Source organism: Oscarella lobularis, chromosome 3 (genome assembly GCF_947507565.1).
Source record: "Oscarella lobularis chromosome 3, ooOscLobu1.1, whole genome shotgun sequence".
NCBI classification, from domain to species: domain Eukaryota; kingdom Metazoa; phylum Porifera; class Homoscleromorpha; order Homosclerophorida; family Oscarellidae; genus Oscarella; species Oscarella lobularis.
The window spans coordinates 602,672-628,394 of NC_089177.1; the positions used below are offsets into that span (position 1 = coordinate 602,672).

Below are 25,723 nucleotides of genomic sequence, written 5' to 3' on the forward strand. Positions count from 1 at the left end.
CCTGTTCTCTTTTGAGATACAGTAAGAAACATCCTTTCAACACAGACTATGTATAGCAAATAATCTATGTACTACAGAAACGATGAGGTACAGTAGTCGGGAATAATAAAACTGCAAAAAATTTACTTTGGTACCTGGGACTAGTCAACTTCAGAGTAACCATTCTTTTTCCAAGTCAACCACTAGAAAGGAAGTGGAATATTACTTGACCAGCACAAACGCGTCGTACAAACCATTTGCTCCCCATCCTTCCAGAGCCAATCAGCTGCCAGTCTAAACAATGTATCAATGTCAACCATCGATACTTTTCGACTCCTGCAGAGGTTCTCGTAATCATCTAAAGTGGACGTCCATATAGACGAGTCTGAGCGCGAAAAATGCACCCTACGTGGAAGCATGTGATCGTTCTTGAATTCGCAGTAGAGCCGATCAAATTCATTGAGACTGAGAAAACCATCGTTGTCTTCGTCAAATTCCGAGAACTTTCGTCTCCAAAATCGCTTGCTGCAATCGCTCAGCTCCCCGTTCTCGTCAAGAGCTGAACCGGCAAAAAACAATCACACAAAAAGACAATAGACACTCGATTGAGACTACCTTTAGTGGGTGGATGCGAAGGTTCAACTGTCAGACTCGCCGACATGACAGGACGTTCCATAGGAGCTAAAGACGTACAAAAAAATTATTAAGCAATCGCCACTCGCAGTTCTTCTCACCTTTATAAATTCTCAATAGACGATCTTCACAGCCTGACAGCAGGTGACGACCATCAGATGAAAACGCCAACGACGCTGCAGCTTTCTTTATAAAGAATCAGAAAAAGTAGGACCGGTAGCATCGACCTCACTTTCCCGTCTGACAGCACAAACAAACGTTCTCCTGATGTAAATGAATAAAAGTGAATTTCGCCGGAGTCTAAGCCAGCAGCCAAGTGGCCATACAACGAACTGAAAGCAAGACTTCGGACACCACATCCTAAAAAATCGAATTCAAGTCCAAATTATGAAATTTTGATTAATTTCTCACCCCTTTCCAGAACGAAATGATGAATTAATCTCTTTGGCCCATACACCTCCCACATTTTAACTTCGCCCGTGTTCAGGCCAACGGCGATGTACCTTCGGTGCAACTTCTATTGCGTGAAACACAAAGTGCCTACGCCGTGGACTTACTTTCCATCAGGCGAGAAAGATATCGCTGTGTCTGTTGCCATCAGCCCAGACCCAACACCTACACCTATAGAAAAATCTTGAAACGAGAGAAAAATTTCGTATGTTTGTGTGCCTGTGTCTATGCAGAAGTAGGACTGTTCCGTTTTCCAGTCCACTATATTTATAATGTTGTTTCCGACGGGGCGAAGGCGACTTCCCGGCTGGATGCTCAATGCAAGAAGAGTTCGCGACGTATCAGGGCTAAACTGCATACTAAAAAGAAGTCTTTCTGATGTTACACTTTTGCGATATTAGTTTCACCTCTGACAAACGCCATCTCTATCCTGCAAAAAGAAGTCTCAATTAAACACCGTGTGAGCGCCTTCAGTTGCCTACCCCAAGTCGTTTGTCCGCTACTATGGTGTGAAGCGGATGCCTCAAGTATCCTTCAACTGGACCAATTGACCAAATTTCGACCTACGTAAGAAGTGCGTTGCTATTCTCTTAGCTTTCACGTCCAACTCAAGAGCTGCCATACCACGTTCCTGTCTATGTCAGCTGTGGCCAAATGACCGTCCGCAGAAAACGCGACCATTTGCAAAGGACGATTCTATACGAAACCCGTGAAAAATGCGTACCATCAAGACATAAGCGAATTAGGCACTTCAGCAGCTTTCGTTCCGGATGACAATCCAATTTCCAGTTTCCAACCGGGCGACTTCAGGTCAAACACAGTCGTCAGCTGAGTGCCGGCAGCCAAAAAGTCTCCCCAGAAACTCAGTGACACAACCGAATCGCGTAGGGAAAAGGTATGCAGTCTGTTTCCACTAACCAAATCCCACAAAATCACCTAAAAGCAAATAACCTATTGTATGATCCTAATTAATGAGACGCATCCCCATCTTTACTTGACCGTCGCCAGCCCCAGAAACTAGCAACGTGGTGGAGACAGCTACAGACGTGACGGCCTCTAGATGACCCTTGAGAGCTTTCTCGCATTTGTACGGTTTAACAGTGTCAGGCAGAGCCTCCTTGAGCAACTCCGCAATCTTATAGTAAAAAATTAGAGTATTAATTAATTAATCTCTATTTTCCTGTCGTTACTTTTTCGTGTTTGTTTTCTACCGCTACTACATAGGCCGATCTTCGACGAGACGATATCGTGTCAGCATAAACGGTGGCTTTGTGCGAGAGAAGAAGTTCAACAATATCAAGACGACCCCTTTCACTGGCAATAGATAATGCCGTCAGCCCATTGGCTACTTTGTCCACCGCAGCTCCTCTAAAATAAAACGGTCAAAAAGAGAGAGAAAAAAGCGATCAAAGAGGCAAGACCTTTTGAGAAGAAACTTGATAAAGTCAAGAGAAGCGTGTGCACATGCAACGTGCAGTGGACTCTTACCGGCATAATCCTAATAATAAAATGCAGTAGGCCTGACATTGAAAGCCAATGGTAGTCACCTCTTTGTTCACATCAGCATTGTAAGCAAGCAACAGCATGGCTATTTCCATGTCGTTTCGCTCGGCACAGAAATGCAACAGCGTCGCTCCGCCTATCTTTTCCTCGCCGTCCGCCGACGCTCCTTTCTCCAGCAACAGTTTCAAAATCTTTCACATTCATTTTCGAAAATAAAACGAGTCGCTCAATAAAAGATTCCTACGTTTCTGTGGTCGTGCGTATAGGCGTGGAATATGGGCGGATAACGTTTCTGAGTGTCGACCGCTTCGCGACTCGCCTCTTGATCCAAAAGTTCCAAAACTTTCTCGGCATTTCCCTCCTAAATAACACACATCGAATATGATCTGTTGAAAAGGCGCAACGTGGGTCGATACCTGGCATGCTCTGTGAAGAGGACGATAGCCGGATGCGTCCACTTCCTCCCATGGATTCACGAACATGTACGGTCTCGAATCGGATCTCTAAAGGAATAAATTAATCCATCCACCTTTTCTAACTGACTTGGGGATCTTTTTACCGATTGTCTGCCTAGAGACCTCGATTTGGCTTTTGCTGTTAGTGGCGTGTCTTCGTCGCTTTCTTCCTCATCTGAAACCGGATTCCCGTCTTTTAAATAAAGACATATGACGCTTGCTTCGTTGGTAGGCTGGAGAAGCAATTAGACGCTGCGCAACCGATCGCCTGTAAGCGTCTCACTGAAACTATGCTGTGACGACTGTCCTCTAATAATTCTTTTTCCTCTGAAAGAGTTTTAGCTCCCGTTTTATCGGCCGATTCCTCGGGAACAGAATCAATTGAAAGAGAAGGTGCAGTTTGAACAGTTTTGGCTTCGCTGCCATCAGCTACATCAGATGACTCTAAAAAGATCGAGACCTGAAACTGATGAACCCCGCGTAGAGCGACTAAAAAAGGCACCCGCTTTGCTTTCAGAATCCGTTCCTCTCTTTCGCCTCTGGCACGCTATATAACTAGTTCTAGAGAAAAATGGTCTCTGAATCGTTTTAGGTCTCTTACCCTCTTCTATAGCCTTCATCCATTCATCTGCTTCCTGATCGGAAGCAGCAAACATTCTTAGATTGTAACGATCGGACTCCGCTTCTTTAGCTTCTACCTGCACGAACATCGGCACGTCATCTCCACTTCCTCCTAATTATAACTCGCCCCCCTATTTACGAGAAATCCGTGCACTTTCTTCGAAGTCTTGTATTTCTCGACGCGAAGTATGCTCTCCAACGGAATGCTGTTTTTCTTCAACGATTGGGTTTTCTATCAAAACAGAGGAAGATGTTGTTTGTTTAGCCGCCGGAGCGATCCGGCCGGCGCGCCGTTATCGCACCTTTTCGGCGTAATAGCTTAGTTTGTCGTCGGTCAGTTCGAACAGGCGTTTCTTCGTTAGTCCCCTGCTGTGTATGGGAAGTTTCTTCAAGTGGCCCTTTTTGAGAACCACGTCGGATGAGGACGCCATTGGTTTCGAGATCCCAAAGGCGTCTCTCTTGCACGATTTTTGGCGCCGAAGGCTTCGACTGTCGATCTAAGAGTACGATTGCCTAAGGCACGATAAATACTCACTCAGAACAAGAACCGGAGAAAACGAAAAAGTTAGCGCACTAGCGCCTACTGCCTGTAACCCGTACACGATATACGAAGCGAAGATGATGCTCATGGTATCCGCTTCAATCGCAACCATCCTCGATCGATTTTCAATCGAAATGATTTCCATTGCTTCTTCTTTGTTAGAAGCCCCAGGTTCTCCTTCTAAAAGAAGGAACGGACACGTCCCAAGGCAAAGGGCAGCTGCTTAGCAACATAAATGCGTGCGCTGCAGTCGTCGACGCCGTTCGAACGACTCTCGGTCCACGCGGTCTCGACAAACTCATCGTCGACGGCCAAGGCGAGCAGAAACTTGGAACGAATCGTTCTCTAAGTCATCGATTCGCCTTCAGGAAAAGCGACGATATCAAACGACGGCGCGACAATCGTCAACCTACTCGACGTCGTTCATCCGGCGGCGAAAACGCTCGTCGACATCGCGAAAAGTCAGGACGCCGAGGTGAAGCGACGCTCCTGAGTGAAAAAACGCGGTGGAAAATCGTAAACGTGCGCTAGGTGGGCGACGGAACGACGACAGTCGTTCTTTTGGCTGGAGAAATGCTGAAGGAAGTGAAACTGTTCATTGAGGAGGGAATTCATCCGCAAGTCATAATCAGAAGCTTTCGAAAAGCCACTCATCTGGTAAGAAAAAAATATTTTTGAATTTTAATTAGAAATTAAAGCATTCTTACTCGGTAGGCCTTAGAGAAGATTAAAGAGATAGCTGTTCATGTGAAGAGAGATGATCCCGCGTAATGATGCATACTTTGTAAAGAAACATCTAGTAGTTTCTTCTTTGGGACTTTAGAGAGCAGACTAGCCTTCTAGAAAAATGTGCTGCAACGAGTTTGAGTTCGAAACTCGTCGCCAGACAAAAGGAATTCTTTTCGAAGATGGTCGTCGAAGCCGTGTCGCATCTCGACGAGCAGCTTCAACTTAGCATGATAGGAATAAAGAAAGTGAAAGGAGGAGCTCTCGAGGTCTGAGAGGAGGGGGAGAAATTTGTACTACGTTTACCATTGACTCGATTTTCTATAGGATTCTTTTCTCGTTGAGGGAGTTGCTTTCAAGAAAACGTTCTCATATGCCGGATTTGAAATGCAGCCAAAGAAATACACAGACCCGAAAATTGCCTTGCTCAACATCGAATTGGAACTGAAATCAGAAAAAGACAATGCAGAAATTCGTCTTGACAACGTCGAGGTTACCTTCCTTTGTAAATTCAAAAGAATGTAAAAAAAGAAGCCGATCCCTTATAGGAATACCAAGCTATAGTAGATGCAGAGTGGACGATTCTCTATGAAAAACTAGACAAAATAGCAAAGAGCGGAGCCAAAGTTGTTCTCTCCAAACTTCCCATTGGTGACGTGGCAACTCAATACTTTGCAGACAGGTAAAAACCTAGCCCTGACCAATTTGAAGCTCTTATAAGCGAGTGATGTCACCTCTAGGGACATGTTCTGTGCTGGACGCGTTCCCGACGAAGATCTGAAACGCACAATGAAGGCGTGCGGCGGTTCCATACAGACGACCGTCAATTCTCTAACAGAGAAAAACCTGGGCACGTGCAAACTGTTCGAAGAGCAGCAGATAGGCGGAGAAAGGCGAGGGAGAGAGAGAGAGAGAGAGAGAGAGAGAGATACAATAAGAATAACATCAGCAATTTTTTTTTCTTACTCGCAGATTCAATATATTCAAAGGGTGTCCCGAAGCGAAGACGTGCACGATTCTCCTCCGCGGTGGCGCCGAGCAGTTCATGGAGGAGACCGAGCGTTCGTTGCACGACGCGATCATGATCGTACGACGAGCGCGCAAGAACGACGCCATCGTCGCCGGCGGCGGAGCCATCGACATGGAGTTGAGCAAGTACTTGAGAGATTACGCGCGCGGCGTCGCCGGCAAAGATCAGCTTCTCATATCGGCGTACGCGAAGGCGCTGGAAGTGATTCCCCGACAGCTGTGCGATAACGCCGGCTTCGATTCGATCGGAATTCTAAACAAGCTCAGAAAGAAACACGCGGAAGGTTTGGGATTTAATTAATAATCGCTTTCACTTTTTTTTGAATTTTTTTCTTATATTAGGCGGGGTTTGGTTTGGCGTTGACATTGTCAATGAGGACGTGGCCAATAATTACGATGCGTTCGTTTGGGAGCCCGCTATTGTGAAATCGAATGCTCTCATTGCCGCATCAGAGGCGGCGTGCATTATTTTGTCGGTTGATGAAACCGTGCGAAATCCCAAGTCGGCCACAGAGCCTCAGAATGCTCCAGGAGCACCGCAGTTGTAGACTCTAGAAATTGTTGCATGTCGTCTGCTTTGCCTTGTACCGACTAGTCGCGTCGTAGTTGAGAATGGTTAATCAAAGAGTGAAAGGATCAGACTAAATTCTACACTTACAGGTGCATGCGTTCTACTACAAGCCTCTATACTAAAGAGCCCAAACCAAACGTACTTTGCAGGGGGGAGAAAACAATCGGTAAGACGCCTTTTTTTTATCACGTTACTGTTCTTTTCCATCAGACTCAGACGGCGGTGACGGAGTGTCACTCGAATTAGTCTGAGAAAAGACGTGTCAAACGTTCTACGTATGACATGACGTCGTTTTTGGGGGCCCCCTTACCTCCGTTTGATCATCGTTCGAAGCGGACGGCACTTCCTTCTGCAGCGCTTTCGTTATTTCAGCCTGACGAATGCTTTCCTCTTCGTCGAGCATCTCTTCGAGCTCTTCTACCATTTCCTCCTCCTCTTCGAGCTCCTTTTCGCACTCTTTGTCGTAGTCTTCGACGTTTTCCATCCAATAGAACTCTTTAAAAGGATCATCGGGCTTCTTTTCCTTCGTCTGAGCGTCGGTAGTCGCCATATTTCGCTCGAAAAGACACGATGTAAATCGGCGAACGCACGCTAACAGAAAAAGATTCTGCGCATTTATCCCATCAAAATGCAAATTTCAAAAAAACTGTACGAGGTTATTTAATACAACACATTTACGTCGCTCACCCGTCCCGCCCCCGACTTTTCATCACATCTACTATCTATCATAGTCTGGCTTGAAACAAATACAAATTATTTGTAGCAGCCAACGCAATTATGTTTCTCTCCGGATGCCAAGCCGGATGTAATATTTTCTTATTAAAATCCATACTATCGGCATTCACTTCATTCTTTTTTCTCTTTCCCCCGCCCCCGCCACCACTAACCACTTTTTTCGCAGCAACCACCTGCCCAGGCTTCGCAACATCCCTCGCCGCCTCCAAAGTCACATCGCTTTTCGTGGCACGATCAAATATCCGAAACAAATTGTGATAGCTACCGCTAAGAATGTGCCTAAAAAGAAATCACAGGGTCCCCTCTCTTGTACTGTACATATTTCTAAAGTAAACACCCCCCCTAAGGAGACGCTCCCTAAATATTTTTTTTCGCCGACCCCCCACTCAAAAAAAATCCTTGCGTTACGGGACTATCATACTTACGTGTCTCGACCGCTCCACGCGCATTCGAACTTGTCGAAGATCCAATCGTTTTCGTAGAGCGCGCACAGTTTCGTGCGCAAATGATCGTGCACCGCGTACGTCTCGACCGGCCGCTTTTCCATATTCACGTCCCACACGCGCACGGTCAGATAGTCGCGCGTCAGCATGTAGCGACCGCTGTGACTGAACTTGACGTCGGACATCGACGATATGATTTCGGAGAAAAACGACTTGCTGCTCGGATCCTCGGGCTCCTCAAACACTAATTGAGAAAAAAGAAAAAAACGCGTCGACTCGGGATAGGGAATGAGAGTCTGTGTCTACTTTTTGCGTGTTGATCGCAGAGCGCTTTGGATCGCATGTCGCACAATCGCACGCAACCCTTGCTGCTACTATACGCAAATTGGCTACAGCTATCCGGATGAAATTCGGCGGCGGTTATCACTTCCGTCAGCTCTTCCATATTAGCCGGTTTGATATCCACAATGTCTACGAAAACACCAAATGAAACGAAAATATTTCCGCGACGACTTTTTCTTACTAAAACACTGATCCGAAACTTCTAAATTCCACAAATTAATCCGCAAATCGTCGGCAGACATGAAATTCTCCCCGTCGCTATTCACGGATACGGAATTGATGTGATAGGCGTGCGCATTAGCGAAGACGCGTCGACACGTTGGTTCAACGACCATGTCCTCCATCAGTCGATAGCGCGGCACGAGAAGCATGTCGATCGAGTTGCCGTCAACTATTTGGCCCTCGTCGTCGCGCAAATTGAAGCCGAACGCCCGTTTTCGACGCTCGGCCAACTTCCACAATTTGACCGTTTTGTCTGATAAGAGAGAGAGAGAGAGAGAGAATGTGGAAGGATGAGCCATGAGGCTTTTGGAATTCTACCGTTTGTGGTGAGGAGAAAGTGGGAGGCGTTTCGTCGTCGCAGCCAACGAATCTTGTTGATCTTTTCCTCGATTTCGAGACTCTTCAAATAGTCGAATTCCGGTTCATGACTCTGAAACGTGCTGTAGAAGTTATAGTCGCCGCTCTGTATGCCGGATGAACCCTAGAACCAAAACAATTTTTTCAAAATTTAAAATATTCGATTACCATAATTACGAAACGGACAACGAAGCTATGATCTCTCTTAGACTAAAGTTCACCTTCTGAAAAACGACGACTCGGCCACCCTTGTCGCCTGTCGCGAGCAGTTCGCCGTCGTGATTGAACTCTATCGCCGATATGATGTCCGCGACGTCGACTGCGAACGCACAACACACCGATACCGTTTACTCATATCGCGTTTCATTTTTTCCCCCCTCCTGTCTCCGGGCTGTGTTTCGCGGTTCGTGGGAGCCTACCTTCAGCTATGCTCTCTTCCGACGGACCCTTGACCTGAGATAAAAGCCACTGCAAGCCGCCTGCACCTGGAAAAGCGAAAATCGAGACGATTAGCGCGAGGTGACGTCGCCGCTTCGATATGGAGGCGGATTTCGCACCTGCCATCGGCGATTGGTCAGCGATAGGCTCAAACGCAACGGAGGCTTTCCTTCGAGGAGCTCGGATCGCGTTGATCGGCTTCTGCGTGTAGGATTCGGGCGGATTCCACCACCTATGTCATCAAAGGAAGACGCAAATGCGCATGCGCGAAGGAACCAGTCCAATATCGGTAATTCCAAACTGCAAAAACGACAGCAATAAGCTCTGTTTGACTAACAGCACGTAAAGCACGCTTTTCTCAAATGAATGGCCTGTATAAACGATTTGTGCCTTTGTTTTGATTGAATCGTGATGAGTGGCAGTTGCACCAATTTCAGAGGCGAAAGGCGATCTCTCAAAGCCCTTTCCAAATTCAGTATCTGCAAGAAATCAATACCACAGCGAAACCTAGTCAGAACCAATCTAAAATTACCTGACCACGCATGACACCCATTTGCTTCTCAAACACAGAAGTAGTATAATTCTTATCGGTCTAAAAAGAAGCGTTTGTGCAACCAAAACGTACAGAATCGTCTTACCTTAAAAAGATGAAAAAGGTCGTCAACAAGACTACTTACAAAGTCCGCATCAGAAATTCTTGGTAGAACTAGGTCAACCGTTTCATCTGAAAACGGCTTGCTTGCCCATGAAAGCCAAGCCCAGTGATACGGATCTATACAATTTCACTTTAATAAGCACTACGTAAATGAATGTGAACTGTTTACATGTTCTCCATTCGTCCGGATGTTTAAATGGGAACGCTAGGCCGTTATCAATAGCGGCTACCTTAATGTCTCCGTGTTCTACTAATGCCCAGTCACCGCTCCCACTCTGAAATGATGATTGAGGCAGGGTCTTTGCCTGATCTCTATTCTCTTACGTCATCTATTCCAGCGGCCTCTTTTGATTTGGATTTTGAGTCAAGAACTTCGGTGTGATCGTATTTAATTAGCCAATTATCGTTTCCTCTGTCTATGAAAATCTTTTATCTGCTTGCCCTCGCATCACAGTCTGACCAATCTTACCTGTATTTCTAATTATGTAATCAAGAACGACAAGCTTCTCAAATTGAAGCTGAAACTTGTGAGCAACAGATTCCGGCAGAGGTGACACTTCAAATTTGTTCAAATGATAAGAAGCGTCTTTGAACCCCTCCACATAAAGCTGAAACGAACCCTTCTGCATAATAGAAAGAGAAAGACCACCCGTCTACTATCACACTATCCTAGAATTTATTTATTTATCTATTTATTTACCTTTGGAGGCAGTCCAGCTCTTAACTTCTTTCCCAATTTGGTCGCAGGAAACTTGGAAATGACTTGCTGCTTCGTTTTCGCCGCCGCCCGATCCAACGCCGAATAGTTGAAACTCTGCGACGCAAGGTGGACGACCTTCGTCTTGGGCACAACGTCAAGTTCCAATCGATCGTTGACGAGACTTGCACCCGCTTCGGACAGATAGCCCATGTTCGACGGCAAGCATCCGCGTCCGAAAGCGCACGGACACAGTTTCTTCTGAAGCCACTTCGTCCACTTGGGATTCATTCGCGCATACGGCTCTTCGTTTTGAGGTTTAAATACGCCAATAGTTTTCTACAGAGAGCAGCGCCTCACGTGACAACACATTTAATTAACGTTTCGAACCCGCCCACTCCCCAGCAGGGGATAAACGTTTTTTTCATGGACTTAGATCCCGTACGCACTTTTTCGGTGTCTTTGACGAAGTAAGATCCGCTCGAGCCTTGGCTGATGATTTCCGGGTAGATCTCGCTTTCGATTGCCATTTCGGCAGCTTGAACGATCGACGCGAACGGTTCGTCATCGGGAAAATGATTGCACGCGCCGTCGGTCGAACTTCCCGATATCGTGCGATCGCGCGGCGAGATCAGGCGCCCTCTCGGCTCGTTTGCTAGAAGTGGTCGCTGTTCGGACGGTTCTACCATCTCCGGTTCGCTTTCGGGAGCCGTGGATTCGACTGACGACGAGGCGGACAAGTGCGCATCAGTCATGGGACGACGACACTTAGCGTGCTAGAGAATCAGAGGAAGCCTGTTCGAAACCAAAAGAACCCAGAATAGATAGGATTACAGCAAAAAAATAATAACTTACGTCGGAAAATTGTTTTAGTGTTTGGATCAGTTTTCATTCAGTTGTACACGGCAAGCTCTTTGCTAAGGGAGTCACGTTGCATACGCGCTCAATGCCCCGTATGCATAACGGCTCCCACTGGCTATGCAGGAACTATCGACGGTATGTACCTGATGGAAGCAACGTCGTTATATCATAAATGAGCGTAATGTTGCTTTCCCTTATCAATTTTTCACTAGGGTGAGTGGTATCCCTTGAAACGGAAAGAAAACGGCGCCTCAACTCCTCGCTGCCTTTTCCCCGAGGCTCCGTCGTCCGACGAGGGATCATCGCTTTCGTCTGAACACTCTCTTGTCTCGCTTCCAAGAGAGTATCTATTACCAATGGAAACGCGGGGCGTTCAAACTCAAACGAGCCGTCGTCGTCGAACGGCGACTAATAACGGAAGTTTTGAAAGTCGTGGGCGTGACGTCTCCAAATCGAAAAGCCCGCCCGTTTCGTTGGACGAATTGTGGCGTCGACTTCGCGCCGTATCGCTTGAAAACGCTGCGGAACACGGGAAAATGTCGAAATCTAGACGAAAACAGAAAAACGGACCCTTAGTGGATGTTGACTTCGCTCGTTCTCAAAGGCACCGTCAGAAACCTCCGCTGCAGCCGTTGACTCTGCAGGAAGCTTTGCTATTTCACAAGCCGTCGTTTCCGGAGAGCGTCAGGGCACGCCAGGCCGCTGTGCAACGAAGAAAACAGGAAAGAAAGGAGACATCTTGTGCTGCTGCAGCAGCAGCAAAGCCAGTAGTAGTAGCAAAACCAAAGAACAAAGATATTCGAAGGACAAAAATTCCAAGCTTTGTGACTGTAGAGAAGAAATCTGCAAAGAAACCAATAACAAGACAAGAAGCAATTCAACATTCTAAAAAGTAATCCTTTGTGTAAAAATGCCGCGGTGGCCTTATATTTACTTACCAGGATATATGAAGGTTTGCACGAAGTGCAGGCCAAGAAGCAGAGAGAGAAGCGTCAAGCAGCCTGCGTCACGAATCGCATCAAAGCGATGATCTACGGCAGGGTAGGAAATACACTTGAACTTCTCAAATTCCGGGCACCAGACGTCATATCTAAAAGTAACTCCCAGCGCTCACTCTCTAATACCCATAGCCCTTTATTTGGTAACTTCCCACCTGCCCAAATTTGAGAGGTTTGAGTGTAGAAACTAAAAGGCTGGTGTATTACACTTCTTTGAATAGAAAACTCGTGAAAGGTTGAAAAAGCTGGCAAGTCGTCACTAATCAGTATTGGACTCTAAGAACTATTTACCAAAATAAAGGCTCTCCCCCTACTCCGTCGCTAAGTTTAGTGCGAAACGATTCTTGTGCCTAAGTTCAATTTTGAAATTTCAGAAGAAATTGGCTCTAGCATAAAACCACTAGTAATGTTTAGTTGCACAGAAAACTCGTGAAAGACTGGGGAAAGCTTCTCGCTACTGCAGTAATCGGTAAAAGGCCAGTGATAAAAAAAACGTTAGACTCATTCGGACGTAATACTCTGGTGCACTTTACCGATGACTCTTCTCAGGAATTATCCGCCTTTTTGTTGCGTCGAAGCGATGAGATCTTTTTGAAAAACTTTCGACCTCTAGAAATCATGTCGCCGCGTTTGCGCTTCGGCTTTCCTTCTTCAGAAGAGAAACTGCAAACGAAACGCGGTCTAGTCAGAACGATGAATTAACCCCTTCCCAAAACTTACCCCGGGTCGGATTCGTCGTCAGGAAACGAGACCCTTTCGTTTCTTGAAACACCATTGGTTGCAGTGCTTGACGTCGTGGCAACAATAGACGATAGCTTCCGTGGGAAACGCGACTTCGCGTTTGTAGCGGCGTCACTGAATTATTTGAAAGGTAAGCGTATAAAATCGGAACGGCCTTCTTTCAGACCTCGAAATTTCGGACTGGGGATCAGAGTCAACGTAATCTTCCCCTTCGTCTTCGTTATCATTGAGTACTTCGTCACGCGGTCTCGCAAAATCGCTCTACAAATACGAGAGTCACGAGTGTACGACAACATTCTCTCTCATTCTAGTTGACCCACTTCTTCCGCGAGTTCAGGAACAACACTCGATGCAATAGTACTAGAACTAAACATATTAGGCATCGGTGGATGCGTTCTACTGGGACTCGAAACTTGTTCAACAAAATTTGACGGAATCAAACCCTCTTTCCCATTCAACTGAATAGAATGTCAATATTACATTTTTTCGAATTTCTTGACACTTGCCTTGGCGTTGAAGAAACCGTCGTCGTTTTCGTCACCAAAAACTTTAATAAGATCGCCTTCTTTGAAAGCCAATTCCGCTTCCGGGTCAGGATTAGGTGACATAGTGTACGGATCGTAGTCATAAACAGCAACGTACTAAATCGACTGTTATTCGGTCTTTGTAGCACTTAGTTTTCTTTTACCAGCCCAAACGGTTCTATTGCATCGTCGAATGTCGTCACAGAGCCACCCAGCGACTGGAGGTCGTCTCCACCGTGAGGTCCGTTCATAAAGCCGCGATCTTGTTGCTGTTGCTGCGGATGCTGCGACGAAGAGACTGACGACGGACTGGCGCCGCTGAACGTCATGCTGACGCCGGCGGATAGGCGGCCATTGCGGCCAACGGTTTGAAGGGTAATGCGTCTTGGGACACTGACGTCAAAATCCTCTAGCAGCGCCTAAGAGAAAGATAAGAATTAATTGTACGATGGAGTTTCTAAGAGTGTTGGGTCTTAGTTCGTTTTCTCACCTTGCTCTGCTCAGCACCGATGATCAACTGGTGTTCTTTTCCATCAACTAATACCTGCAAATAATTGCATGTTTGTCTGCTTCCAATAATCGTCTACTATGTACCTTATAGCCTGCTACCACAGTTCCACTGTTCTTTCCCAGCGGAGTGATATCGGGTGGCTTCCACGCAACTAGGAGACTATTGTCTAGTTGACGTTCCACGCATAACTGTTCTGGTGCATCAGGGTCGTCTTCAGGTGTTGGAGATCTCATAAGAGTCCCGTCTATAAAAGAAAATAAGGCAAAACACATAAGATTTTTCTCCATACTCTCGGATTCTTCTTGATCGTAGGGAAGATCTCCATTCCAGTCGGCCAAATCAACGGCGTGATGACGACTCTCAGCTGCTGATAGAGATGGGAGTGCCGCTGGATCAGGAGTGCTCATCTAACCACATCTGCATAAGGAGATAAGCGAAATATTTCAGCCTTGGTCTCACCTCACTAACGAGCCTTGATTTGCACATGGGATCCAATATATCGATTTCCTCAACAAAATTCGCCGGGACCAGGCCTCGATTACCTGTAAAACAAAACAACGTTTCCTTCTCCAATCAGTCTCGGCTAAATATTCGTCGTCTGCCTTCGAATTCGGCGAGATAAAGCCCGTTGTCATCCATATCCCCGGTCACGGCAATCACGTCGCCTGCGTTGACGGTCAGCTCCAACTCCGGCTGTTTCGTCGTGCACAAGCTGTTGGGATCATAATCAAACAAGACGACAAACATTCGCTTGTCGTCCAAAAACGACGACGGAGCGCCACTTCGACTGCGCGTGGCGCCACGCGACAAACGACCGGAGGACACGCTTCCGCTATATCGTTGACGGCCCATCGCCGCGGACGCGGAGAGAGGACGAGCAGCCCTAGAGGAAGAAGAGCGAGCTGCCGCCGCCGATGTCTCTTTTTCCGCCGCATCAATGGTGCGTAAAGCTTCGTCGATATCCTAAAAGAAGAAAATCCAACTATTTGACGTCAAAAAGAGATTTTGCTCACCATTGAACCGTATAGTTGAGAATGCGGTGGAAGCTTGAGTCGGTTAGGCTGACTCGTCGGCCGTTCGGCGTCCATCATGCTGAGATCCTCCAGCAGACTGCCCGTCAACGCTTTTTTCAATTTACCCAATTGCTTATTCAAATCGGCGATAATTTCGTCTTTCGCTTGACATTTGCGTTGCAGTAACGTGTTCTCATTCTACACAGACAAGAAGAGGAGTCCTTAATCGCCCCGACTATTTTAAAAGCGAGAGGCTTTGCCTTCAGTGGACCGAGGCGTTGCTCAGACTCCATTCGTATCAATCGCTCTCGTCTCACTTCTTCTGCGTGCATCTGCGTGCTCGCCTCGTATTGTTCGAGCTCTTGAGCCCGTCTGTAGAATACGACTGCAGCGGCTCTGCGTTGCGACAGTGTGACGGTGTCCTTACCTCATTTCCGTATCTTCGACTTCGTTTCGAAGCCTTTGAGCCGCTTCTATCGCCAAGTTCCCCTCTTTCACCTGCTCTGTCAGGAGAACGTTCCTTTTAGTCACTTCGTCTCGCTCCTTTTGAAGTCTCGTCATTTCCAACTGATGACCCTTAACGGACAAGTCTCTCTCTCGGAGTAAAAACGTATGTATTCTTTTTTACCTTGACGCTGGCGTTGCTTTTCCTCAAGAGCGCCTCCAAACGCTTTCGTTCCTGACCAAGAATCGGTACTACGTCCACCGCAAAAGACAAACAGCAGCTGCCTAACCTCGTTTTCAAGCGGCGGCGGGCTTCTTTCTTTCAGTTGTGACTGCTCTGATAGTTCATTTTCAAGGCGAGCATAACGAGCCTAAAACACAATAAGACGACGTCAAGTTATAAAAAGGGGGCAACGTACTTGCAATATTGAAAAGCTTTCTTCCATTTTAACCCGTTTCTTGATCTCTCGTTGGCATTCCTCGCGAGCAGCTTCCGTCGTCAATTCAATCTTTTCTTTCGCCTTTCTCTCAACTGCCGCGACGGTATCTGATACGTTTTCGGATTGTCTTTGCTTCATTTCTTCTCGCACCCTTTCATCGACCTTCATCTCAAATTCCATCTCCAGCCTGCGCTTCATCTCTGCCTCGTCTCTTTTCGCTTCTTTACGCAGAGTTTCTTCTAGATCTTTCCTAACTTCTTTTTTCACCCGTTCAGACACTTTCTCCTCAATTTCGACTTCTAGCCGTTTCCTCGTCATCGTCTCCTCTCCTTCAATCCTCTTCTTCATTTCCACCTCCAGTCGTTCCTCGATTTGCTCCCTCACTCTTTCTTCGACGCGTTCAGATACTCTCTCTTCAAATTCTGCTTTCAATTCGTCCCGCATCGTCGTCTCTTCTCTTTCAATTCTCTTCTTCATTTCCACCTCGAGTCGTTCCTCCAGTTGCTCCATCACTCTTTCTTCAACGCGTTCAGATGCTCTCTCTTCGAATTCCGCTTCCAAGTCGTCTCTCATCTCCTCTCTGATTCGTTGACGAATCCGTTCATTCTTTTCCAAGCCGGAATCGGTTTCGTCGTTTTCCAGTATTGTCGGCGGCTTCGTTTTGGGTAAGGGAGGCCCGTCAGGGTCGTCTTCGCCAGAAAAGGCCATCTGCTCATCGAGCAATTTACCGAGACTCTGAGAAAAGAACAGACAATGATCCCCCTAAAACTACATACTGTAGGTAACGCATTTCTTTACTTCTTCCGCTTCCTTGTGTTTCTCTTCGGCAAATTTCAGTTCCGAATCTTGATTTTTGAGCGTCATTATCCGAGACGCCTCTTCTTCGATGAGTTCAAATTTCGTGCCCTAGGATATGCATTATAGTTTCTAAAAAATCAATGGAATAGCAATTCCTCACTTTTATAATGCTTTCAAGCTCCCTGATTCGTTCCCTGATGACGAGCTGATGCTCGTTTAAATCCTCGTCAGCCAATTCCTGAAAGAATTCGTAAAATCTACTCAAACGTATAAACGCGGACGACGTGCCTCCTCTTGCACTCGCAAAAACGACAGTTGGACAGTTTGAAGTGGCTCGGTCGGCGCGGCCATCTACATGCACAAAAACATACAACAACAACAGGTCGCGTCTTTCTTTTAGAAACCATACGGCATTGACTTTTTCCTGTAGCACTTTGATCTCTTCCCTCAATTTAGCTTCAATGCCAAGGACTTCATTATGCTGACAAATAGAGACTGAGTAATGAATGAATGGCAGCCAATAAGAACATGATTTTACCACTTTCGATTCTTCCAGCTGAAGAACCTGCTCAGCCTAATTCAGAAAAACTAGGTCAAGGATACTCAAAAAGAAAATTAATTCCACATACAAGTTGGCTTTCTAAACACTCCAGATCCCCTTCGAGTTTATTATTTTTTTGCTCGGCCAAGGCAAGAAGCTTCAAAAAAGAATGCATTGGACAATTTCAGCTGAAAGATTTTACGTACCTTTGACGTTTCGGCGCTTCTTTCTGCCTGCAACTTCAAATCGACGCTCTCACTCTCCATCTCTTTTAGTCTCTGAAAAAATGTTTTGAAATACTGTAGATTGTTGCTAGATGCTTTTTTACCTCTACGGCCCCGTCTCCTCTTTGCTTCTCGCTTTCAAGTTGCGCAGAAACGCGGTCAAGTTTCTAATTGCATGGAGAATTAATTATCCATGCCAACAGAAACCGCAGGGTATATGTGAAGTACTGCTCTTAAACTTCTTAGACTTTCATCTTGTTCTCGCTCGCCGTCGTCCTTTGTCTTGGCAATTTCACCGAGACTTTTTTCTAAATCTGCAATTCGAAGAGCATGGCTGCGATTCGCTTCGTCTCTTTCTCTCTCCACGGTCTCAATCTTGATTAATTAAAAAACCGGTACGTAGATAGGACTGCATTTTTTACTCATCTGCGCAATTCACCTTCAATTTTAGAGCAACAATTTCCTCTTGAGCGCTCTAAGAACAGAACCATGCACGTACGATTCGGTAGGAGAGAAAACCGGATCTTGCCTCTCGACGTTGGGCTAGCTGAGAATTGAGTTCATTAATCTGCGCGTCGGCCTCCTGCTCTTTCGCGTCAAACAACTTGAAAAGCGATTTCTTTACTATGCGAGGCTAGTTCTTCATGTTCTACCTTGGCCTTTTCTTTGAACGACTCAGACGCTTCGGCAAGGCCCTACATAATATAGTTAAAGGACGAAGTTCCTTTGTTCTTCTCTCTCTACTTTCACGGCTTCTTCTCTCGCCCTTCTTTCTTTCCAAAGTTCTTCTTCTACATTCTTGCATTGCTGCGTCAAAAAACGGACCCCATAACAAATATTTAGTTTAGACTAGAATTGACTCTGACTTCTCGCAATTGCTCCAGCTCCTGTTCCTTCTCGCCAAAACTCGAGTTGACAGACTGCGAAAAATCATTCAGAAGATGTTTCGTTACTAATTGCACGTCGACCTGCAGTTCTTCATGCAACGACTTATTAGACTCTAGCAGGCTTTCTTCAGCCTTCTGCAACTGTTCCTCGGCCTGATACAACTACGGAACACCACAAACGTAAGAAGTAGAACACTACAACATTTTCTTTTAATGCCTGATCAGTAAGACTTTTAATCTTTTCTTCGTATTCGTCCCTTTCCTTTGAACGAGCCTCCTCTTCCGCCTTCGAAGGAGAAAGAATAGATCATCGCTTTGCTAGCCATTTTTCTTCTTACGTCTTTTTCCTTTAGTCTGTCTTTCTTCAACGTTTCGATCATGCGCTCTGCGGTATCCAACTCTCCGCGCATCTGCTCTTGCATCTAAACGCCCGGGGTAACGAGACGACGAAGTACGTAACCTTCGCCTCTTCCGAACCATTTTTTCCCTTTCGATATCGACGGAAGTGGCAAGTTTGTGTTGCAATTGGGCGTACGAGCGCTGGGCCTTCAGCCACTCGCGCATCAATTCCTTATATTTCGTCTCCATCTCGTCTTTGTCGAATACGGCTTGATCGAGATCGTCGTGAAGCGTGCTCACCGATTCCTCGTCCCACGACCGGTTAGCCGGACCGGGACTCGTCAATTTCTATATAATTTGATAGCGTACAAACATTATTTTACTGGTATTTCTCTGACCTCCTCTCTCTCCTTCATCAACGATTTTCGCGACGATTTGAGAACTTCCAACCTCTGCCTAAGATTCTAAACACACGGCAAATCGCCTAAAACGAACATCGTCTTTTCGTTCGACTTACGACGTTCTTTTCTTTTAATTTAGCAATGACTCGGTTTCTTTCTTCGACTTCTTGTGCTCGCAATTCCATTTCGTTCTGTATATAAAAAGACTCTTTAGTGAACTATGTAAACAGCCCTTTTTCTATTGGTTCCTTAGGCATCAGCTATTCAAGTCTTCTATCAAAGTACAGTACTACTTACTTTGTAATAAGCAGCCAGCTTCTCTGCTCTGTTTCCAGGTCGTTTATGTGCACTCTTCTCCAATTTTTCAACGCTTTGCTCAAGTGAAGCTTTAGCCTCTTTCTATAGTCAGAACAATGCTGAGATCAAGGACTCTGTACTGTACTGACGCGTTTGTCTCACCAACTGACTATTTTCTTCGGTTGTTTCTTTTAGTTGTCTATCCTTGTCTCTCACCGCTGCAGATAAGACGTTGTTCTTTTTCATCAATTTGTCACATTTTGTCTCCAGCGGATCTTTCATCTTCTTCGCCTTGTCGAGCTCCGTTTGCTGAAGAGAAGAGACAGTAAAAATGAGCAAAAAACCACACGAACACGCTCGGCTAACTAAATCTGCATTCTCTTTGGCGAGGGCAGTGTTCTTCTCTTCGAGACGTCGAGACAGAAGACTCAGCTCGGCATTACGAGCAATGCGCTTCTTTTCGTCATCGTCATACTGCTTCAAACGCTGAAAAAAAATCAGAGAAAAATTTCCCACCCGGCATTCTAGGATCCCCGATGCGCGCTCACAGGGCTTGTAGCATCAAAGCTTGCGTCTCCTATGCCAGGCAACGGCGCTCTTGGACTCATTTTCTGCCACGACTCGGCTTCTTGGGTTCGCTTCAATTTCTCGGCCAGCTTCTCGTTCTCCATTTTCAGCACTGCCATGTTTCTCTTTACCTGACCCAACTCCTGCTCTTTCTGATGAAGAAGTCGCTCCTTCGACCGCAACTCTTCCATCTAAGGTAGAGATAAATAAATAAATAAATATATATATATTTTTCTCTTTGAGATCAGAAAGACTGTACAGTCAATTTAATAACACACCGGTTTTTAATTAATTAATTGTATTAGACTAATTTTTGGTTAATAAAATACAAACATCCAAATATTGGGACAATTTTTTTTCAAAAAAAACACAGAGACTCGTACCTGTTTTCGATTTTCCATTCGAGCGTCACGCGTCAATCGCTGTATTTCGTCCTCTCTCTCGGCGTCGGCGCGCCGAAGTTTCTCCGCCTTTTCGCGATCGCTTCCGACGGCGACCGTCGCGCGTTTTTCCGCCTCGCTTTTCGCCCGATTCAACTCGAACACCTCCCGCATCAACTTCTTTCGCTCCGCCTCGAACTCGGCTCCGATCTCGCGTCTCGCCTCGCCGTAAACGATGTCGCGCATTCGCGTCTCCAAATCGCTTTTCTCCGCGTCGAATCGCTTACGAAGTCGTTCGAGTTTCTCCTCGTGCTGACGTTGATAGAGAACCAATTCGGCGTCGCGACGCCGTTCCATCTCCTCCCGCGTCGCCTTGAGCTCTTCTTTTCGCTCTTTCGTCAATCGGGCGAGAAGCTCCTCGCGATCGGCGGCGGCGCGCGACTTTTCCTCGTCGCGCGCCGCTTTTATGCCGGCCACTTTTTCGCGATGCGCCTGTTTGCTCTGACGACGTTCGCTTTCGAGCTCCTTCTTCAGTTCGGCGATTCGTCGACGCAGATGATCGTCGTTCGTTCCGCCGCGCAATTGCGCGGGGGATCGGGGTTTTTGCCGCGGCGAAGCGCGACCGTTTTCCATTATGTCGCGCTGATTCTGACGTTTGCCGGCGGCGCGAGAGGCGTTAGTCGACAAATTGAGTGTCTATCGCGTTAGCTCGGCCTCGATTTCGTTTACTTTTCGAGTTGCGAGATTCCTTGGGCGATCGGCGAAGGTCGAAATGGGGGTTTGTTTACCGTCGTCTTGCTCGATCCTGCGCGGCGGGGTGGTTACTGCGAGGCCTTCTTCTCTTCCGGACACCGCCTACTTTGGCGTCCCGTAGAAGGAAACGAATGCGAGTCAAGTCCCGTAGGTGCGAATCGAAAAAAATGGAAGAAAGTGACGCAGACAACGGAAACGGGCTCGTGAACGGTTCGCATTGCACCGAGACAAAGTTCAAACACTTCTCAAAGCTTTATCGCGGCAGATTCGTGGGTGAACGTCGCCGTAGAACAGGGCGAGGCTCCTTCCGGGCAGAGAAACGGCGACGAGAACGTGCAAGTAATGCTCGCCGAAGCAGCAGTAGACGTGAATGGAAGCGAACAAAGTGCGAGGTGGGCAGAAAAAAATTGCGCCGTCGTTCTTTCATCTTGGATGCAATTATGTTCGTGCCTCAGTACGCCGGCGACGTCAGAGCCGGAGGACAGGGACGTCGGCGAGCAAACCTTGGCCAAATGGATGACTGAAGAGGAAACAATGTGCGGTGCGGGGCCGGATAGTACCCTGGGATAGTACAGTTAGAACATCATGCCATCAGGGATGCCATACAACCAATGGGGGGTGGGGCGGATAATAATGATTGAAACCAGATCTCGATACTTCTGACCACGTGTACTTTTAATAGAGTGGCGCATCTAAAACATGACTATTATTCTCAATTCCCAAAATTGGTCTGACTTTCTTTTTTTTTCTGGTCAGGCAAATTGGAGACTGGGATGCTGCACAGAAAAAGAAAGAGTCGCGTGTTGTCGGACGATATCGATTTAGTCTAAGAGGAACATGGTGCTTCAGAAAGTATTGACTGATGCACACCTTTGGTGGCAGCTGAATAACGAGTTTCGTTTCTTAGTATTGACCTGTTGGTTCCCGCTCTTCCTGTTCTTATATGCAGCCACTTGATTTCTTTCGTTATCGGGTACGTTATGAACATCCTTCTTTTTGAACTGTCGACTCATTGTCGTCTTCTTTTGCAGCATATTTATTGGCCATCGCTACACCGTCAGTACATAAACTAATTTTTTCGTTGTGACTGTGATTGACATATCTAGAATAGAAGCAGATACAGAAAATAATTTCGGGTTAAGTGAGATCGATTCCTTCGAATTTTCATGCTGTACCGCCCGGGTGACCAAACCAAGGTCCTAAAATTAAAACACATGCTGCATAACTCAACTAAAAAGACTCAACAGAACTAAAAAACGCCTCACGTTGTTTCGCAGAACTATCAAGTAGACGTGATTGCTCGCTTTTGTCCTCCTCGTTTTTATCCTGCACGGTAGTGACAGGTTTGAGCGTTAGACATAAAAGGAAAGCGACTGTTGATATTCCTGCACAAACGTAGAGATAAACGGTGAAGTGACCACCGGACGCCTGATACAGTTTCTCCATAATAAGAGAACCACCCACGCCGGGAATGAAAGTGAACATCAGCTGCAAGCCCCACACTAAACCCAAATTGTTCGGACCATAAATGAATGAACACATCGCTGATGTTAGGCTCTTTCCAACAGGAAATCCAAAGTTGATAATGCAGAAGGCTAACATGCCCAAGTAGGGTGCATAGGATGCTGAAGACTGAATCAAAAAAGGAGAAAATGCCAAAGAGATAGCCTGTAAAGTCAGCGACAATATCCACGCCCCTTTGATTGTTAAGAAGTCAGACATAAGCCAGGTAAAACGACCGATCAAATAAGCGAGTGAAGCAATGAGGGCAAGCGTTTGTATGACATTGCCTGATGTCCCTTTCCATACAGCTTCAAGGAAGTCTTGCTGGCGAGCTAAGAGGCCCCAAGCGGGCAGAAGCGTGCCAATACGAACAACGACGAAGACGTAGAATTGCCACGTTTTCATGATTTCGAGTCTTGTCATAGACGCTGCCGGCGGCGCTGAAGTAGTCGAAGACGGCGCCTTCCGACTAACAACAATACAGGGTAGGGAAAGTGCCATGGGAAGTACGGAGATGAGACCGATAGAAAAGAATAGGGTCGATATGTGCATTTTGCCCGCGTTCAGGTACTTCTGCTCAAAGAGAATAATCTGATTGAGAAGGAGAACGCCCACGCCGCTGACAAATCCCCAATAGCTCGACGCCAATCCGCTTCGTCGTCCAGCGCGTAGTAGGATGAACGTCACGACAAACGTTGCTACGATACTGCCACATGCCACGACGAAGAATGCGAGAGCGTAGGCGATTTGAGTCACGAGAGCGTGCAATTCGCACGCGCTCGCGGACAGTCCGGCGACGAGAAAGCCGAGAGAAATGAGCAGAAGCTGAACGACGGTCCACGCGCGTAGATTGCCACGTTCGATGCGATACGAGACGAAAGGAGAGAGGAGTGCGTAGGCGACGAATTGAGAGGCGAAGCCGATTGTCGTGATCGAGTCGCTCCACGAAGGACACGCTTTCTCGACGGGCTTGACAAAATAGCCGAAACTGAGCGGAGAGTTGGAGAAGAGGGCCGATAGAGTGCCACCGAGAAAGGCGACGGCAAGACGGACACTGTAAATATCATAATAGAGAGTATACTGCTTTTAGAATCGACTTTGCCTGTCAGTGTCGGCGGACATCAGTCGGAAAAACAAAGCACGTGACTGGATGAGTGTACAGTGCTTATCAGCATAAATGGGAATCACGTGGTAGTGTGTGTTTAAAGCCCGTAGTTTAAATTTGGTTGACTTTTTCGTATCCCTACAAAAAGTAGTAGCTCCGGAAGGCTTTTCTCTACCTGCCGCCAAATTATTTAGTTGCGTCTCGCTTCACGCAGCAAAAAACGTTCAATCATGCGCGAGACTAAAGGCTCGCTCGGTTATTCGCAAAAATTTTATTCACTCTGTATTATTTTCCGCACTTTTTACCTTTGAAATGCTAATCGATGTAAACCGTTCATCGTTTTTGATTTTTAATGAGCCGACCACGCAGTTGTACGGGGTGGCAAACGCAGTTTGCGAGCCCGTATAACGGCGAGGCTCTCTCAAACGTGATCTGATCTTAGGGCCGGAAGTGTATGTCTGTCCGGTTGGGGTCCGTTGGGGTGGCCGTCCGGCCGTTGGGGTGTCCGGTTGGCCATCCGGTTGTCTGTTCGGTTATTGTGATTGTGACGTCACATAAGAAAAGCCCCTACTTTGTAAAGCGCATGCGTGACATAGGGCCCAAAACGGTGACCCGAAAAAGGCGATTTACGGCGCGAATAAAGCGTTTTTTCTTTCATAAACGGAAAAAATGCGTAGAAACCCCTGCTTCCAATTGATCTGTGCTATTTTTATAAATGCGCTGAGAAACCGAAACGACAGTTTTGATTGTCACGCTCTGACGTCACAATCAAAAGTATCCACTCATGTACAGTATGTGCGTGGGTATGTACGCGTGTACACGGGTAACAGGAAATATGACCCGTACACACTTCCGTACACATACCTAAGCTTACCTACGCAGACAATAAACTTCAAACCACTATCAGAGAACGCCTAAGTAGGATCCTAAACATGAGTCCTATGTATGTACATAGAGTATGTGTGTAGGACTGAGCTGCAGGTCTGTGATACATGTACAACAGCGTGAATATATAATACCCTGAAATTTTATGACGTCACATTATCTAATAAGACGCTCGCGTACTGTAAGCGGTGGGAGGCTATTCATGATGGCCAACACCAGGCCATCATTCTCTAGTTTATCCCTTCTTTTGCAGCATATTTATTGGCCATCGCTACACCGTCAGTACATAAACTAATTTTTTCGTCGTGACTGTGATTGACATATCTAGAATAGAAGCAGATACAGAAAATAAATTTCGGGTTAAGTGAGATTAATTCCTTCAAATATTCATGCTGTACCGCCCGGGTGACCAACCAAAATTAAAACACATGCTGCATAACTCAACTAAAAAGCCTCAACAGAACTAAAAAACGCCTCACGTCGTCTCGCAGAACTATCAAGTAGACGTGATTGCTCGTCTTTGTCCTCGTTTTTATCCTGCACGGTAGTAACAGGTTTGAGGATTAGGCATAGAAGGAAAGAGACTGTTAATATTCCTGCACAAACGTAGAGATAAACGGTGAAGTGACCACCGGACGCCTGATACAGTTTCTCCATAATAAGAGAACCACCCACGCCGGGAATGAAAGTGAACATCAGCTGCAAGCCCCACACTAAACCCAAATTGTTCGGACCATAAATGAATGAACACATTGCTGATGTTAGGCTCTTTCCAACGGGAAATCCGAAGTTGATAATGCAGAAGGCTAACATGCCCAAGTAGGGTGCATAGGATGCTGAAGACTGAATCAAAAAAGGAGAAAATGCCAAAGAGATAGCCTGTAAAGTCAGCGACAATATCCACGCCCCTTTGATTGTTAAAAAGTCGGACATAAGCCAGGTGAAACGACTGATCAAATAAACGAGTGAAGCAATGAGGGCAAGCGTTTGTATGGCATTGCCTGATGTCCCTTTCCATACAGCTACAAGGAAGTCTTGCTGGCGAGCTAAGAGGCCCCAAGCGGGCAGAAGCGTGCCCGTACGAACAATGACGAAGACGTAGAATTGCCACGTT

At 46.4% G+C, this 25,723-nt stretch overlaps 7 protein-coding genes and 1 long non-coding RNA gene across 12 annotated transcripts; 3 read left to right on the forward strand and 5 right to left on the reverse strand.

Annotated features, from left to right (window-relative positions):
- Window positions 1-34: 34 nt before the first annotated feature.
- Window positions 35-4,492, reverse strand: LOC136185181 (uncharacterized). 2 transcript variants are annotated; one of them, XM_065972259.1, is made up of 26 exons: window positions 4,216-4,492; window positions 3,944-4,154; window positions 3,781-3,873; window positions 3,622-3,718; window positions 3,523-3,567; window positions 3,304-3,464; window positions 3,125-3,253; window positions 2,982-3,068; window positions 2,810-2,926; window positions 2,610-2,756; window positions 2,484-2,560; window positions 2,253-2,430; window positions 2,057-2,197; window positions 1,813-1,998; window positions 1,687-1,758; window positions 1,545-1,625; window positions 1,470-1,492; window positions 1,282-1,421; window positions 1,170-1,233; window positions 1,024-1,115; window positions 845-972; window positions 714-798; window positions 595-660; window positions 389-538; window positions 234-337; window positions 35-182 (listed from the first exon to the last, which is right to left on the reverse strand). In XM_065972259.1, exons 2-26 carry the CDS (start codon window positions 4,070-4,072, stop codon window positions 141-143), a joined length of 2,634 nt encoding a protein of 877 aa, XP_065828331.1. In that variant the 5' UTR covers window positions 4,073-4,154; window positions 4,216-4,492; the 3' UTR covers window positions 35-140. The 2 variants fall into 2 exon arrangements, with proteins under 2 accessions (XP_065828331.1, XP_065828330.1); XM_065972258.1 differs by having other exon boundaries at window positions 3,944-4,492.
- LOC136185188 (T-complex protein 1 subunit eta-like) lies at window positions 4,206-6,594 on the forward strand. The gene is made up of 11 exons (XM_065972265.1): window positions 4,206-4,271; window positions 4,345-4,498; window positions 4,551-4,657; window positions 4,714-4,839; window positions 4,897-4,949; window positions 5,006-5,177; window positions 5,236-5,400; window positions 5,457-5,590; window positions 5,649-5,801; window positions 5,881-6,221; window positions 6,280-6,594. Exons 1-11 carry the CDS (start codon window positions 4,260-4,262, stop codon window positions 6,483-6,485), a joined length of 1,623 nt encoding a protein of 540 aa, XP_065828337.1. The 5' UTR covers window positions 4,206-4,259; the 3' UTR covers window positions 6,486-6,594.
- Window positions 5,838-9,313, reverse strand: LOC136185191 (serine/threonine-protein phosphatase 2A 55 kDa regulatory subunit B beta isoform-like). Of its 3 annotated transcripts, none has more exons than XM_065972271.1 (10): window positions 9,165-9,313; window positions 9,027-9,092; window positions 8,829-8,926; window positions 8,569-8,731; window positions 8,210-8,503; window positions 7,993-8,157; window positions 7,669-7,930; window positions 6,819-7,522; window positions 6,651-6,755; window positions 5,838-6,488 (listed from the first exon to the last, which is right to left on the reverse strand). In XM_065972271.1, the coding sequence occupies exons 1-8, from the start codon at window positions 9,169-9,171 to the stop codon at window positions 7,234-7,236; spliced, it is 1,344 nt and encodes a 447-aa protein (XP_065828343.1). In that variant the 5' UTR covers window positions 9,172-9,313; the 3' UTR covers window positions 5,838-6,488; window positions 6,651-6,755; window positions 6,819-7,233. The 3 variants fall into 3 exon arrangements, with proteins under 3 accessions (XP_065828343.1, XP_065828342.1, XP_065828341.1); XM_065972270.1 differs by having other exon boundaries at window positions 5,838-6,528; XM_065972269.1 differs by lacking the exon at window positions 5,838-6,488 and having other exon boundaries at window positions 6,554-6,755.
- Window positions 9,313-11,359, reverse strand: LOC136185192 (phosphatidylinositol 4-kinase type 2-beta-like). Its single transcript, XM_065972272.1, has 9 exons — window positions 11,253-11,359; window positions 10,847-11,192; window positions 10,401-10,736; window positions 10,170-10,323; window positions 10,025-10,116; window positions 9,870-9,975; window positions 9,684-9,817; window positions 9,578-9,637; window positions 9,313-9,524 (listed from the first exon to the last, which is right to left on the reverse strand). Exons 2-9 carry the CDS (start codon window positions 11,150-11,152, stop codon window positions 9,378-9,380), a joined length of 1,335 nt encoding a protein of 444 aa, XP_065828344.1. The 5' UTR covers window positions 11,153-11,192; window positions 11,253-11,359; the 3' UTR covers window positions 9,313-9,377.
- On the forward strand, window positions 10,842-12,776 carry LOC136185200 (uncharacterized). The gene is made up of 3 exons (XM_065972280.1): window positions 10,842-11,393; window positions 11,471-12,150; window positions 12,200-12,776. Exons 1-3 carry the CDS (start codon window positions 11,376-11,378, stop codon window positions 12,423-12,425), a joined length of 924 nt encoding a protein of 307 aa, XP_065828352.1. The 5' UTR covers window positions 10,842-11,375; the 3' UTR covers window positions 12,426-12,776.
- LOC136185172 (trichohyalin-like) lies at window positions 12,598-21,228 on the reverse strand. Of its 2 annotated transcripts, XM_065972245.1 has the most exons (43): window positions 20,367-21,228; window positions 19,965-20,174; window positions 19,783-19,902; window positions 19,579-19,725; window positions 19,417-19,518; window positions 19,236-19,310; window positions 19,117-19,182; window positions 18,857-19,066; window positions 18,718-18,801; window positions 18,597-18,665; window positions 18,461-18,541; window positions 18,359-18,412; window positions 18,237-18,299; window positions 18,146-18,187; window positions 18,022-18,096; window positions 17,932-17,967; window positions 17,721-17,867; window positions 17,597-17,659; window positions 17,475-17,546; window positions 17,357-17,425; window positions 17,266-17,301; window positions 17,137-17,208; window positions 17,016-17,078; window positions 16,888-16,965; window positions 16,728-16,835; window positions 15,909-16,664; window positions 15,780-15,860; window positions 15,674-15,724; window positions 15,473-15,621; window positions 15,306-15,417; window positions 15,046-15,243; window positions 14,635-14,995; window positions 14,492-14,574; window positions 14,322-14,439; window positions 14,116-14,276; window positions 14,012-14,065; window positions 13,686-13,940; window positions 13,504-13,638; window positions 13,318-13,455; window positions 13,164-13,258; window positions 12,977-13,111; window positions 12,790-12,919; window positions 12,598-12,713 (listed from the first exon to the last, which is right to left on the reverse strand). In XM_065972245.1, the coding sequence occupies exons 1-42, from the start codon at window positions 20,994-20,996 to the stop codon at window positions 12,802-12,804; spliced, it is 5,772 nt and encodes a 1,923-aa protein (XP_065828317.1). In that variant the 5' UTR covers window positions 20,997-21,228; the 3' UTR covers window positions 12,598-12,713; window positions 12,790-12,801. The 2 variants fall into 2 exon arrangements, with proteins under 2 accessions (XP_065828317.1, XP_065828316.1); XM_065972244.1 differs by having other exon boundaries at window positions 12,598-12,919.
- A 27-nt stretch (window positions 21,229-21,255) lies between these two features.
- LOC136185203 (uncharacterized) lies at window positions 21,256-22,344 on the forward strand. The gene is made up of 6 exons (XM_065972283.1): window positions 21,256-21,326; window positions 21,382-21,508; window positions 21,572-21,652; window positions 21,873-21,968; window positions 22,024-22,089; window positions 22,148-22,344. Exons 1-6 carry the CDS (start codon window positions 21,284-21,286, stop codon window positions 22,182-22,184), a joined length of 450 nt encoding a protein of 149 aa, XP_065828355.1. The 5' UTR covers window positions 21,256-21,283; the 3' UTR covers window positions 22,185-22,344.
- On the reverse strand, window positions 22,259-23,722 carry LOC136185208 (uncharacterized). The gene is made up of 2 exons (XR_010669500.1): window positions 22,382-23,722; window positions 22,259-22,315 (listed from the first exon to the last, which is right to left on the reverse strand). It is a non-coding gene; the product is annotated as an uncharacterized lncRNA (long non-coding RNA).
- Between the last annotated feature and the right edge of the window lie 2,001 nt (window positions 23,723-25,723).

Coding starts and splice junctions, on each gene's coding strand:
- LOC136185181 (XM_065972259.1), bottom strand. CDS start 4,072: ATGGCGTCCTCATCCGACGTGGTTCTCAAAAAGGGCCACTTGAAGAAA. Junction 2,927..2,981: donor CTCTTCACAGAGCATGCCAG/GTATCGACCCAC, acceptor TGTGTTATTTAG/GAGGGAAATGCCGAGAAAGT. Junction 661..713: donor TCTATTGAGAATTTATAAAG/GTGAGAAGAACT, acceptor GTACGTCTTTAG/CTCCTATGGAACGTCCTGTC.
- LOC136185188 (XM_065972265.1), top strand. Junction 5,178..5,235: donor TGAAAGGAGGAGCTCTCGAG/GTCTGAGAGGAG, acceptor GATTTTCTATAG/GATTCTTTTCTCGTTGAGGG. Junction 5,802..5,880: donor CAGCAGATAGGCGGAGAAAG/GCGAGGGAGAGA, acceptor TCTTACTCGCAG/ATTCAATATATTCAAAGGGT.
- LOC136185191 (XM_065972271.1), bottom strand. Junction 8,158..8,209: donor AGTTTCGGATCAGTGTTTTA/GTAAGAAAAAGT, acceptor GTGTTTTCGTAG/ACATTGTGGATATCAAACCG. Junction 7,931..7,992: donor CTGCGATCAACACGCAAAAA/GTAGACACAGAC, acceptor TTTCTCAATTAG/TGTTTGAGGAGCCCGAGGAT.
- LOC136185192 (XM_065972272.1), bottom strand. CDS start 11,152: ATGACTGATGCGCACTTGTCCGCCTCGTCGTCAGTCGAATCCACGGCT. Junction 10,324..10,400: donor GAGCTGGACTGCCTCCAAAG/GTAAATAAATAG, acceptor TCTATTATGCAG/AAGGGTTCGTTTCAGCTTTA. Junction 9,525..9,577: donor TGGGTGTCATGCGTGGTCAG/GTAATTTTAGAT, acceptor GATTTCTTGCAG/ATACTGAATTTGGAAAGGGC.
- LOC136185200 (XM_065972280.1), top strand. Junction 12,151..12,199: donor GCAATTCAACATTCTAAAAA/GTAATCCTTTGT, acceptor TTTACTTACCAG/GATATATGAAGGTTTGCACG.
- LOC136185172 (XM_065972245.1), bottom strand. CDS start 20,996: ATGGAAAACGGTCGCGCTTCGCCGCGGCAAAAACCCCGATCCCCCGCG. Junction 19,311..19,416: donor AGCTGGCTGCTTATTACAAA/GTAAGTAGTACT, acceptor TTTTATATACAG/AACGAAATGGAATTGCGAGC. Junction 17,209..17,265: donor AGCTGGAAGAATCGAAAGTG/GTAAAATCATGT, acceptor TCTATTTGTCAG/CATAATGAAGTCCTTGGCAT.
- LOC136185203 (XM_065972283.1), top strand. CDS start 21,284: ATGGAAGAAAGTGACGCAGACAACGGAAACGGGCTCGTGAACG. Junction 21,509..21,571: donor GGAAGCGAACAAAGTGCGAG/GTGGGCAGAAAA, acceptor TTCGTGCCTCAG/TACGCCGGCGACGTCAGAGC. Junction 21,653..21,872: donor ATGACTGAAGAGGAAACAAT/GTGCGGTGCGGG, acceptor TTTTCTGGTCAG/GCAAATTGGAGACTGGGATG.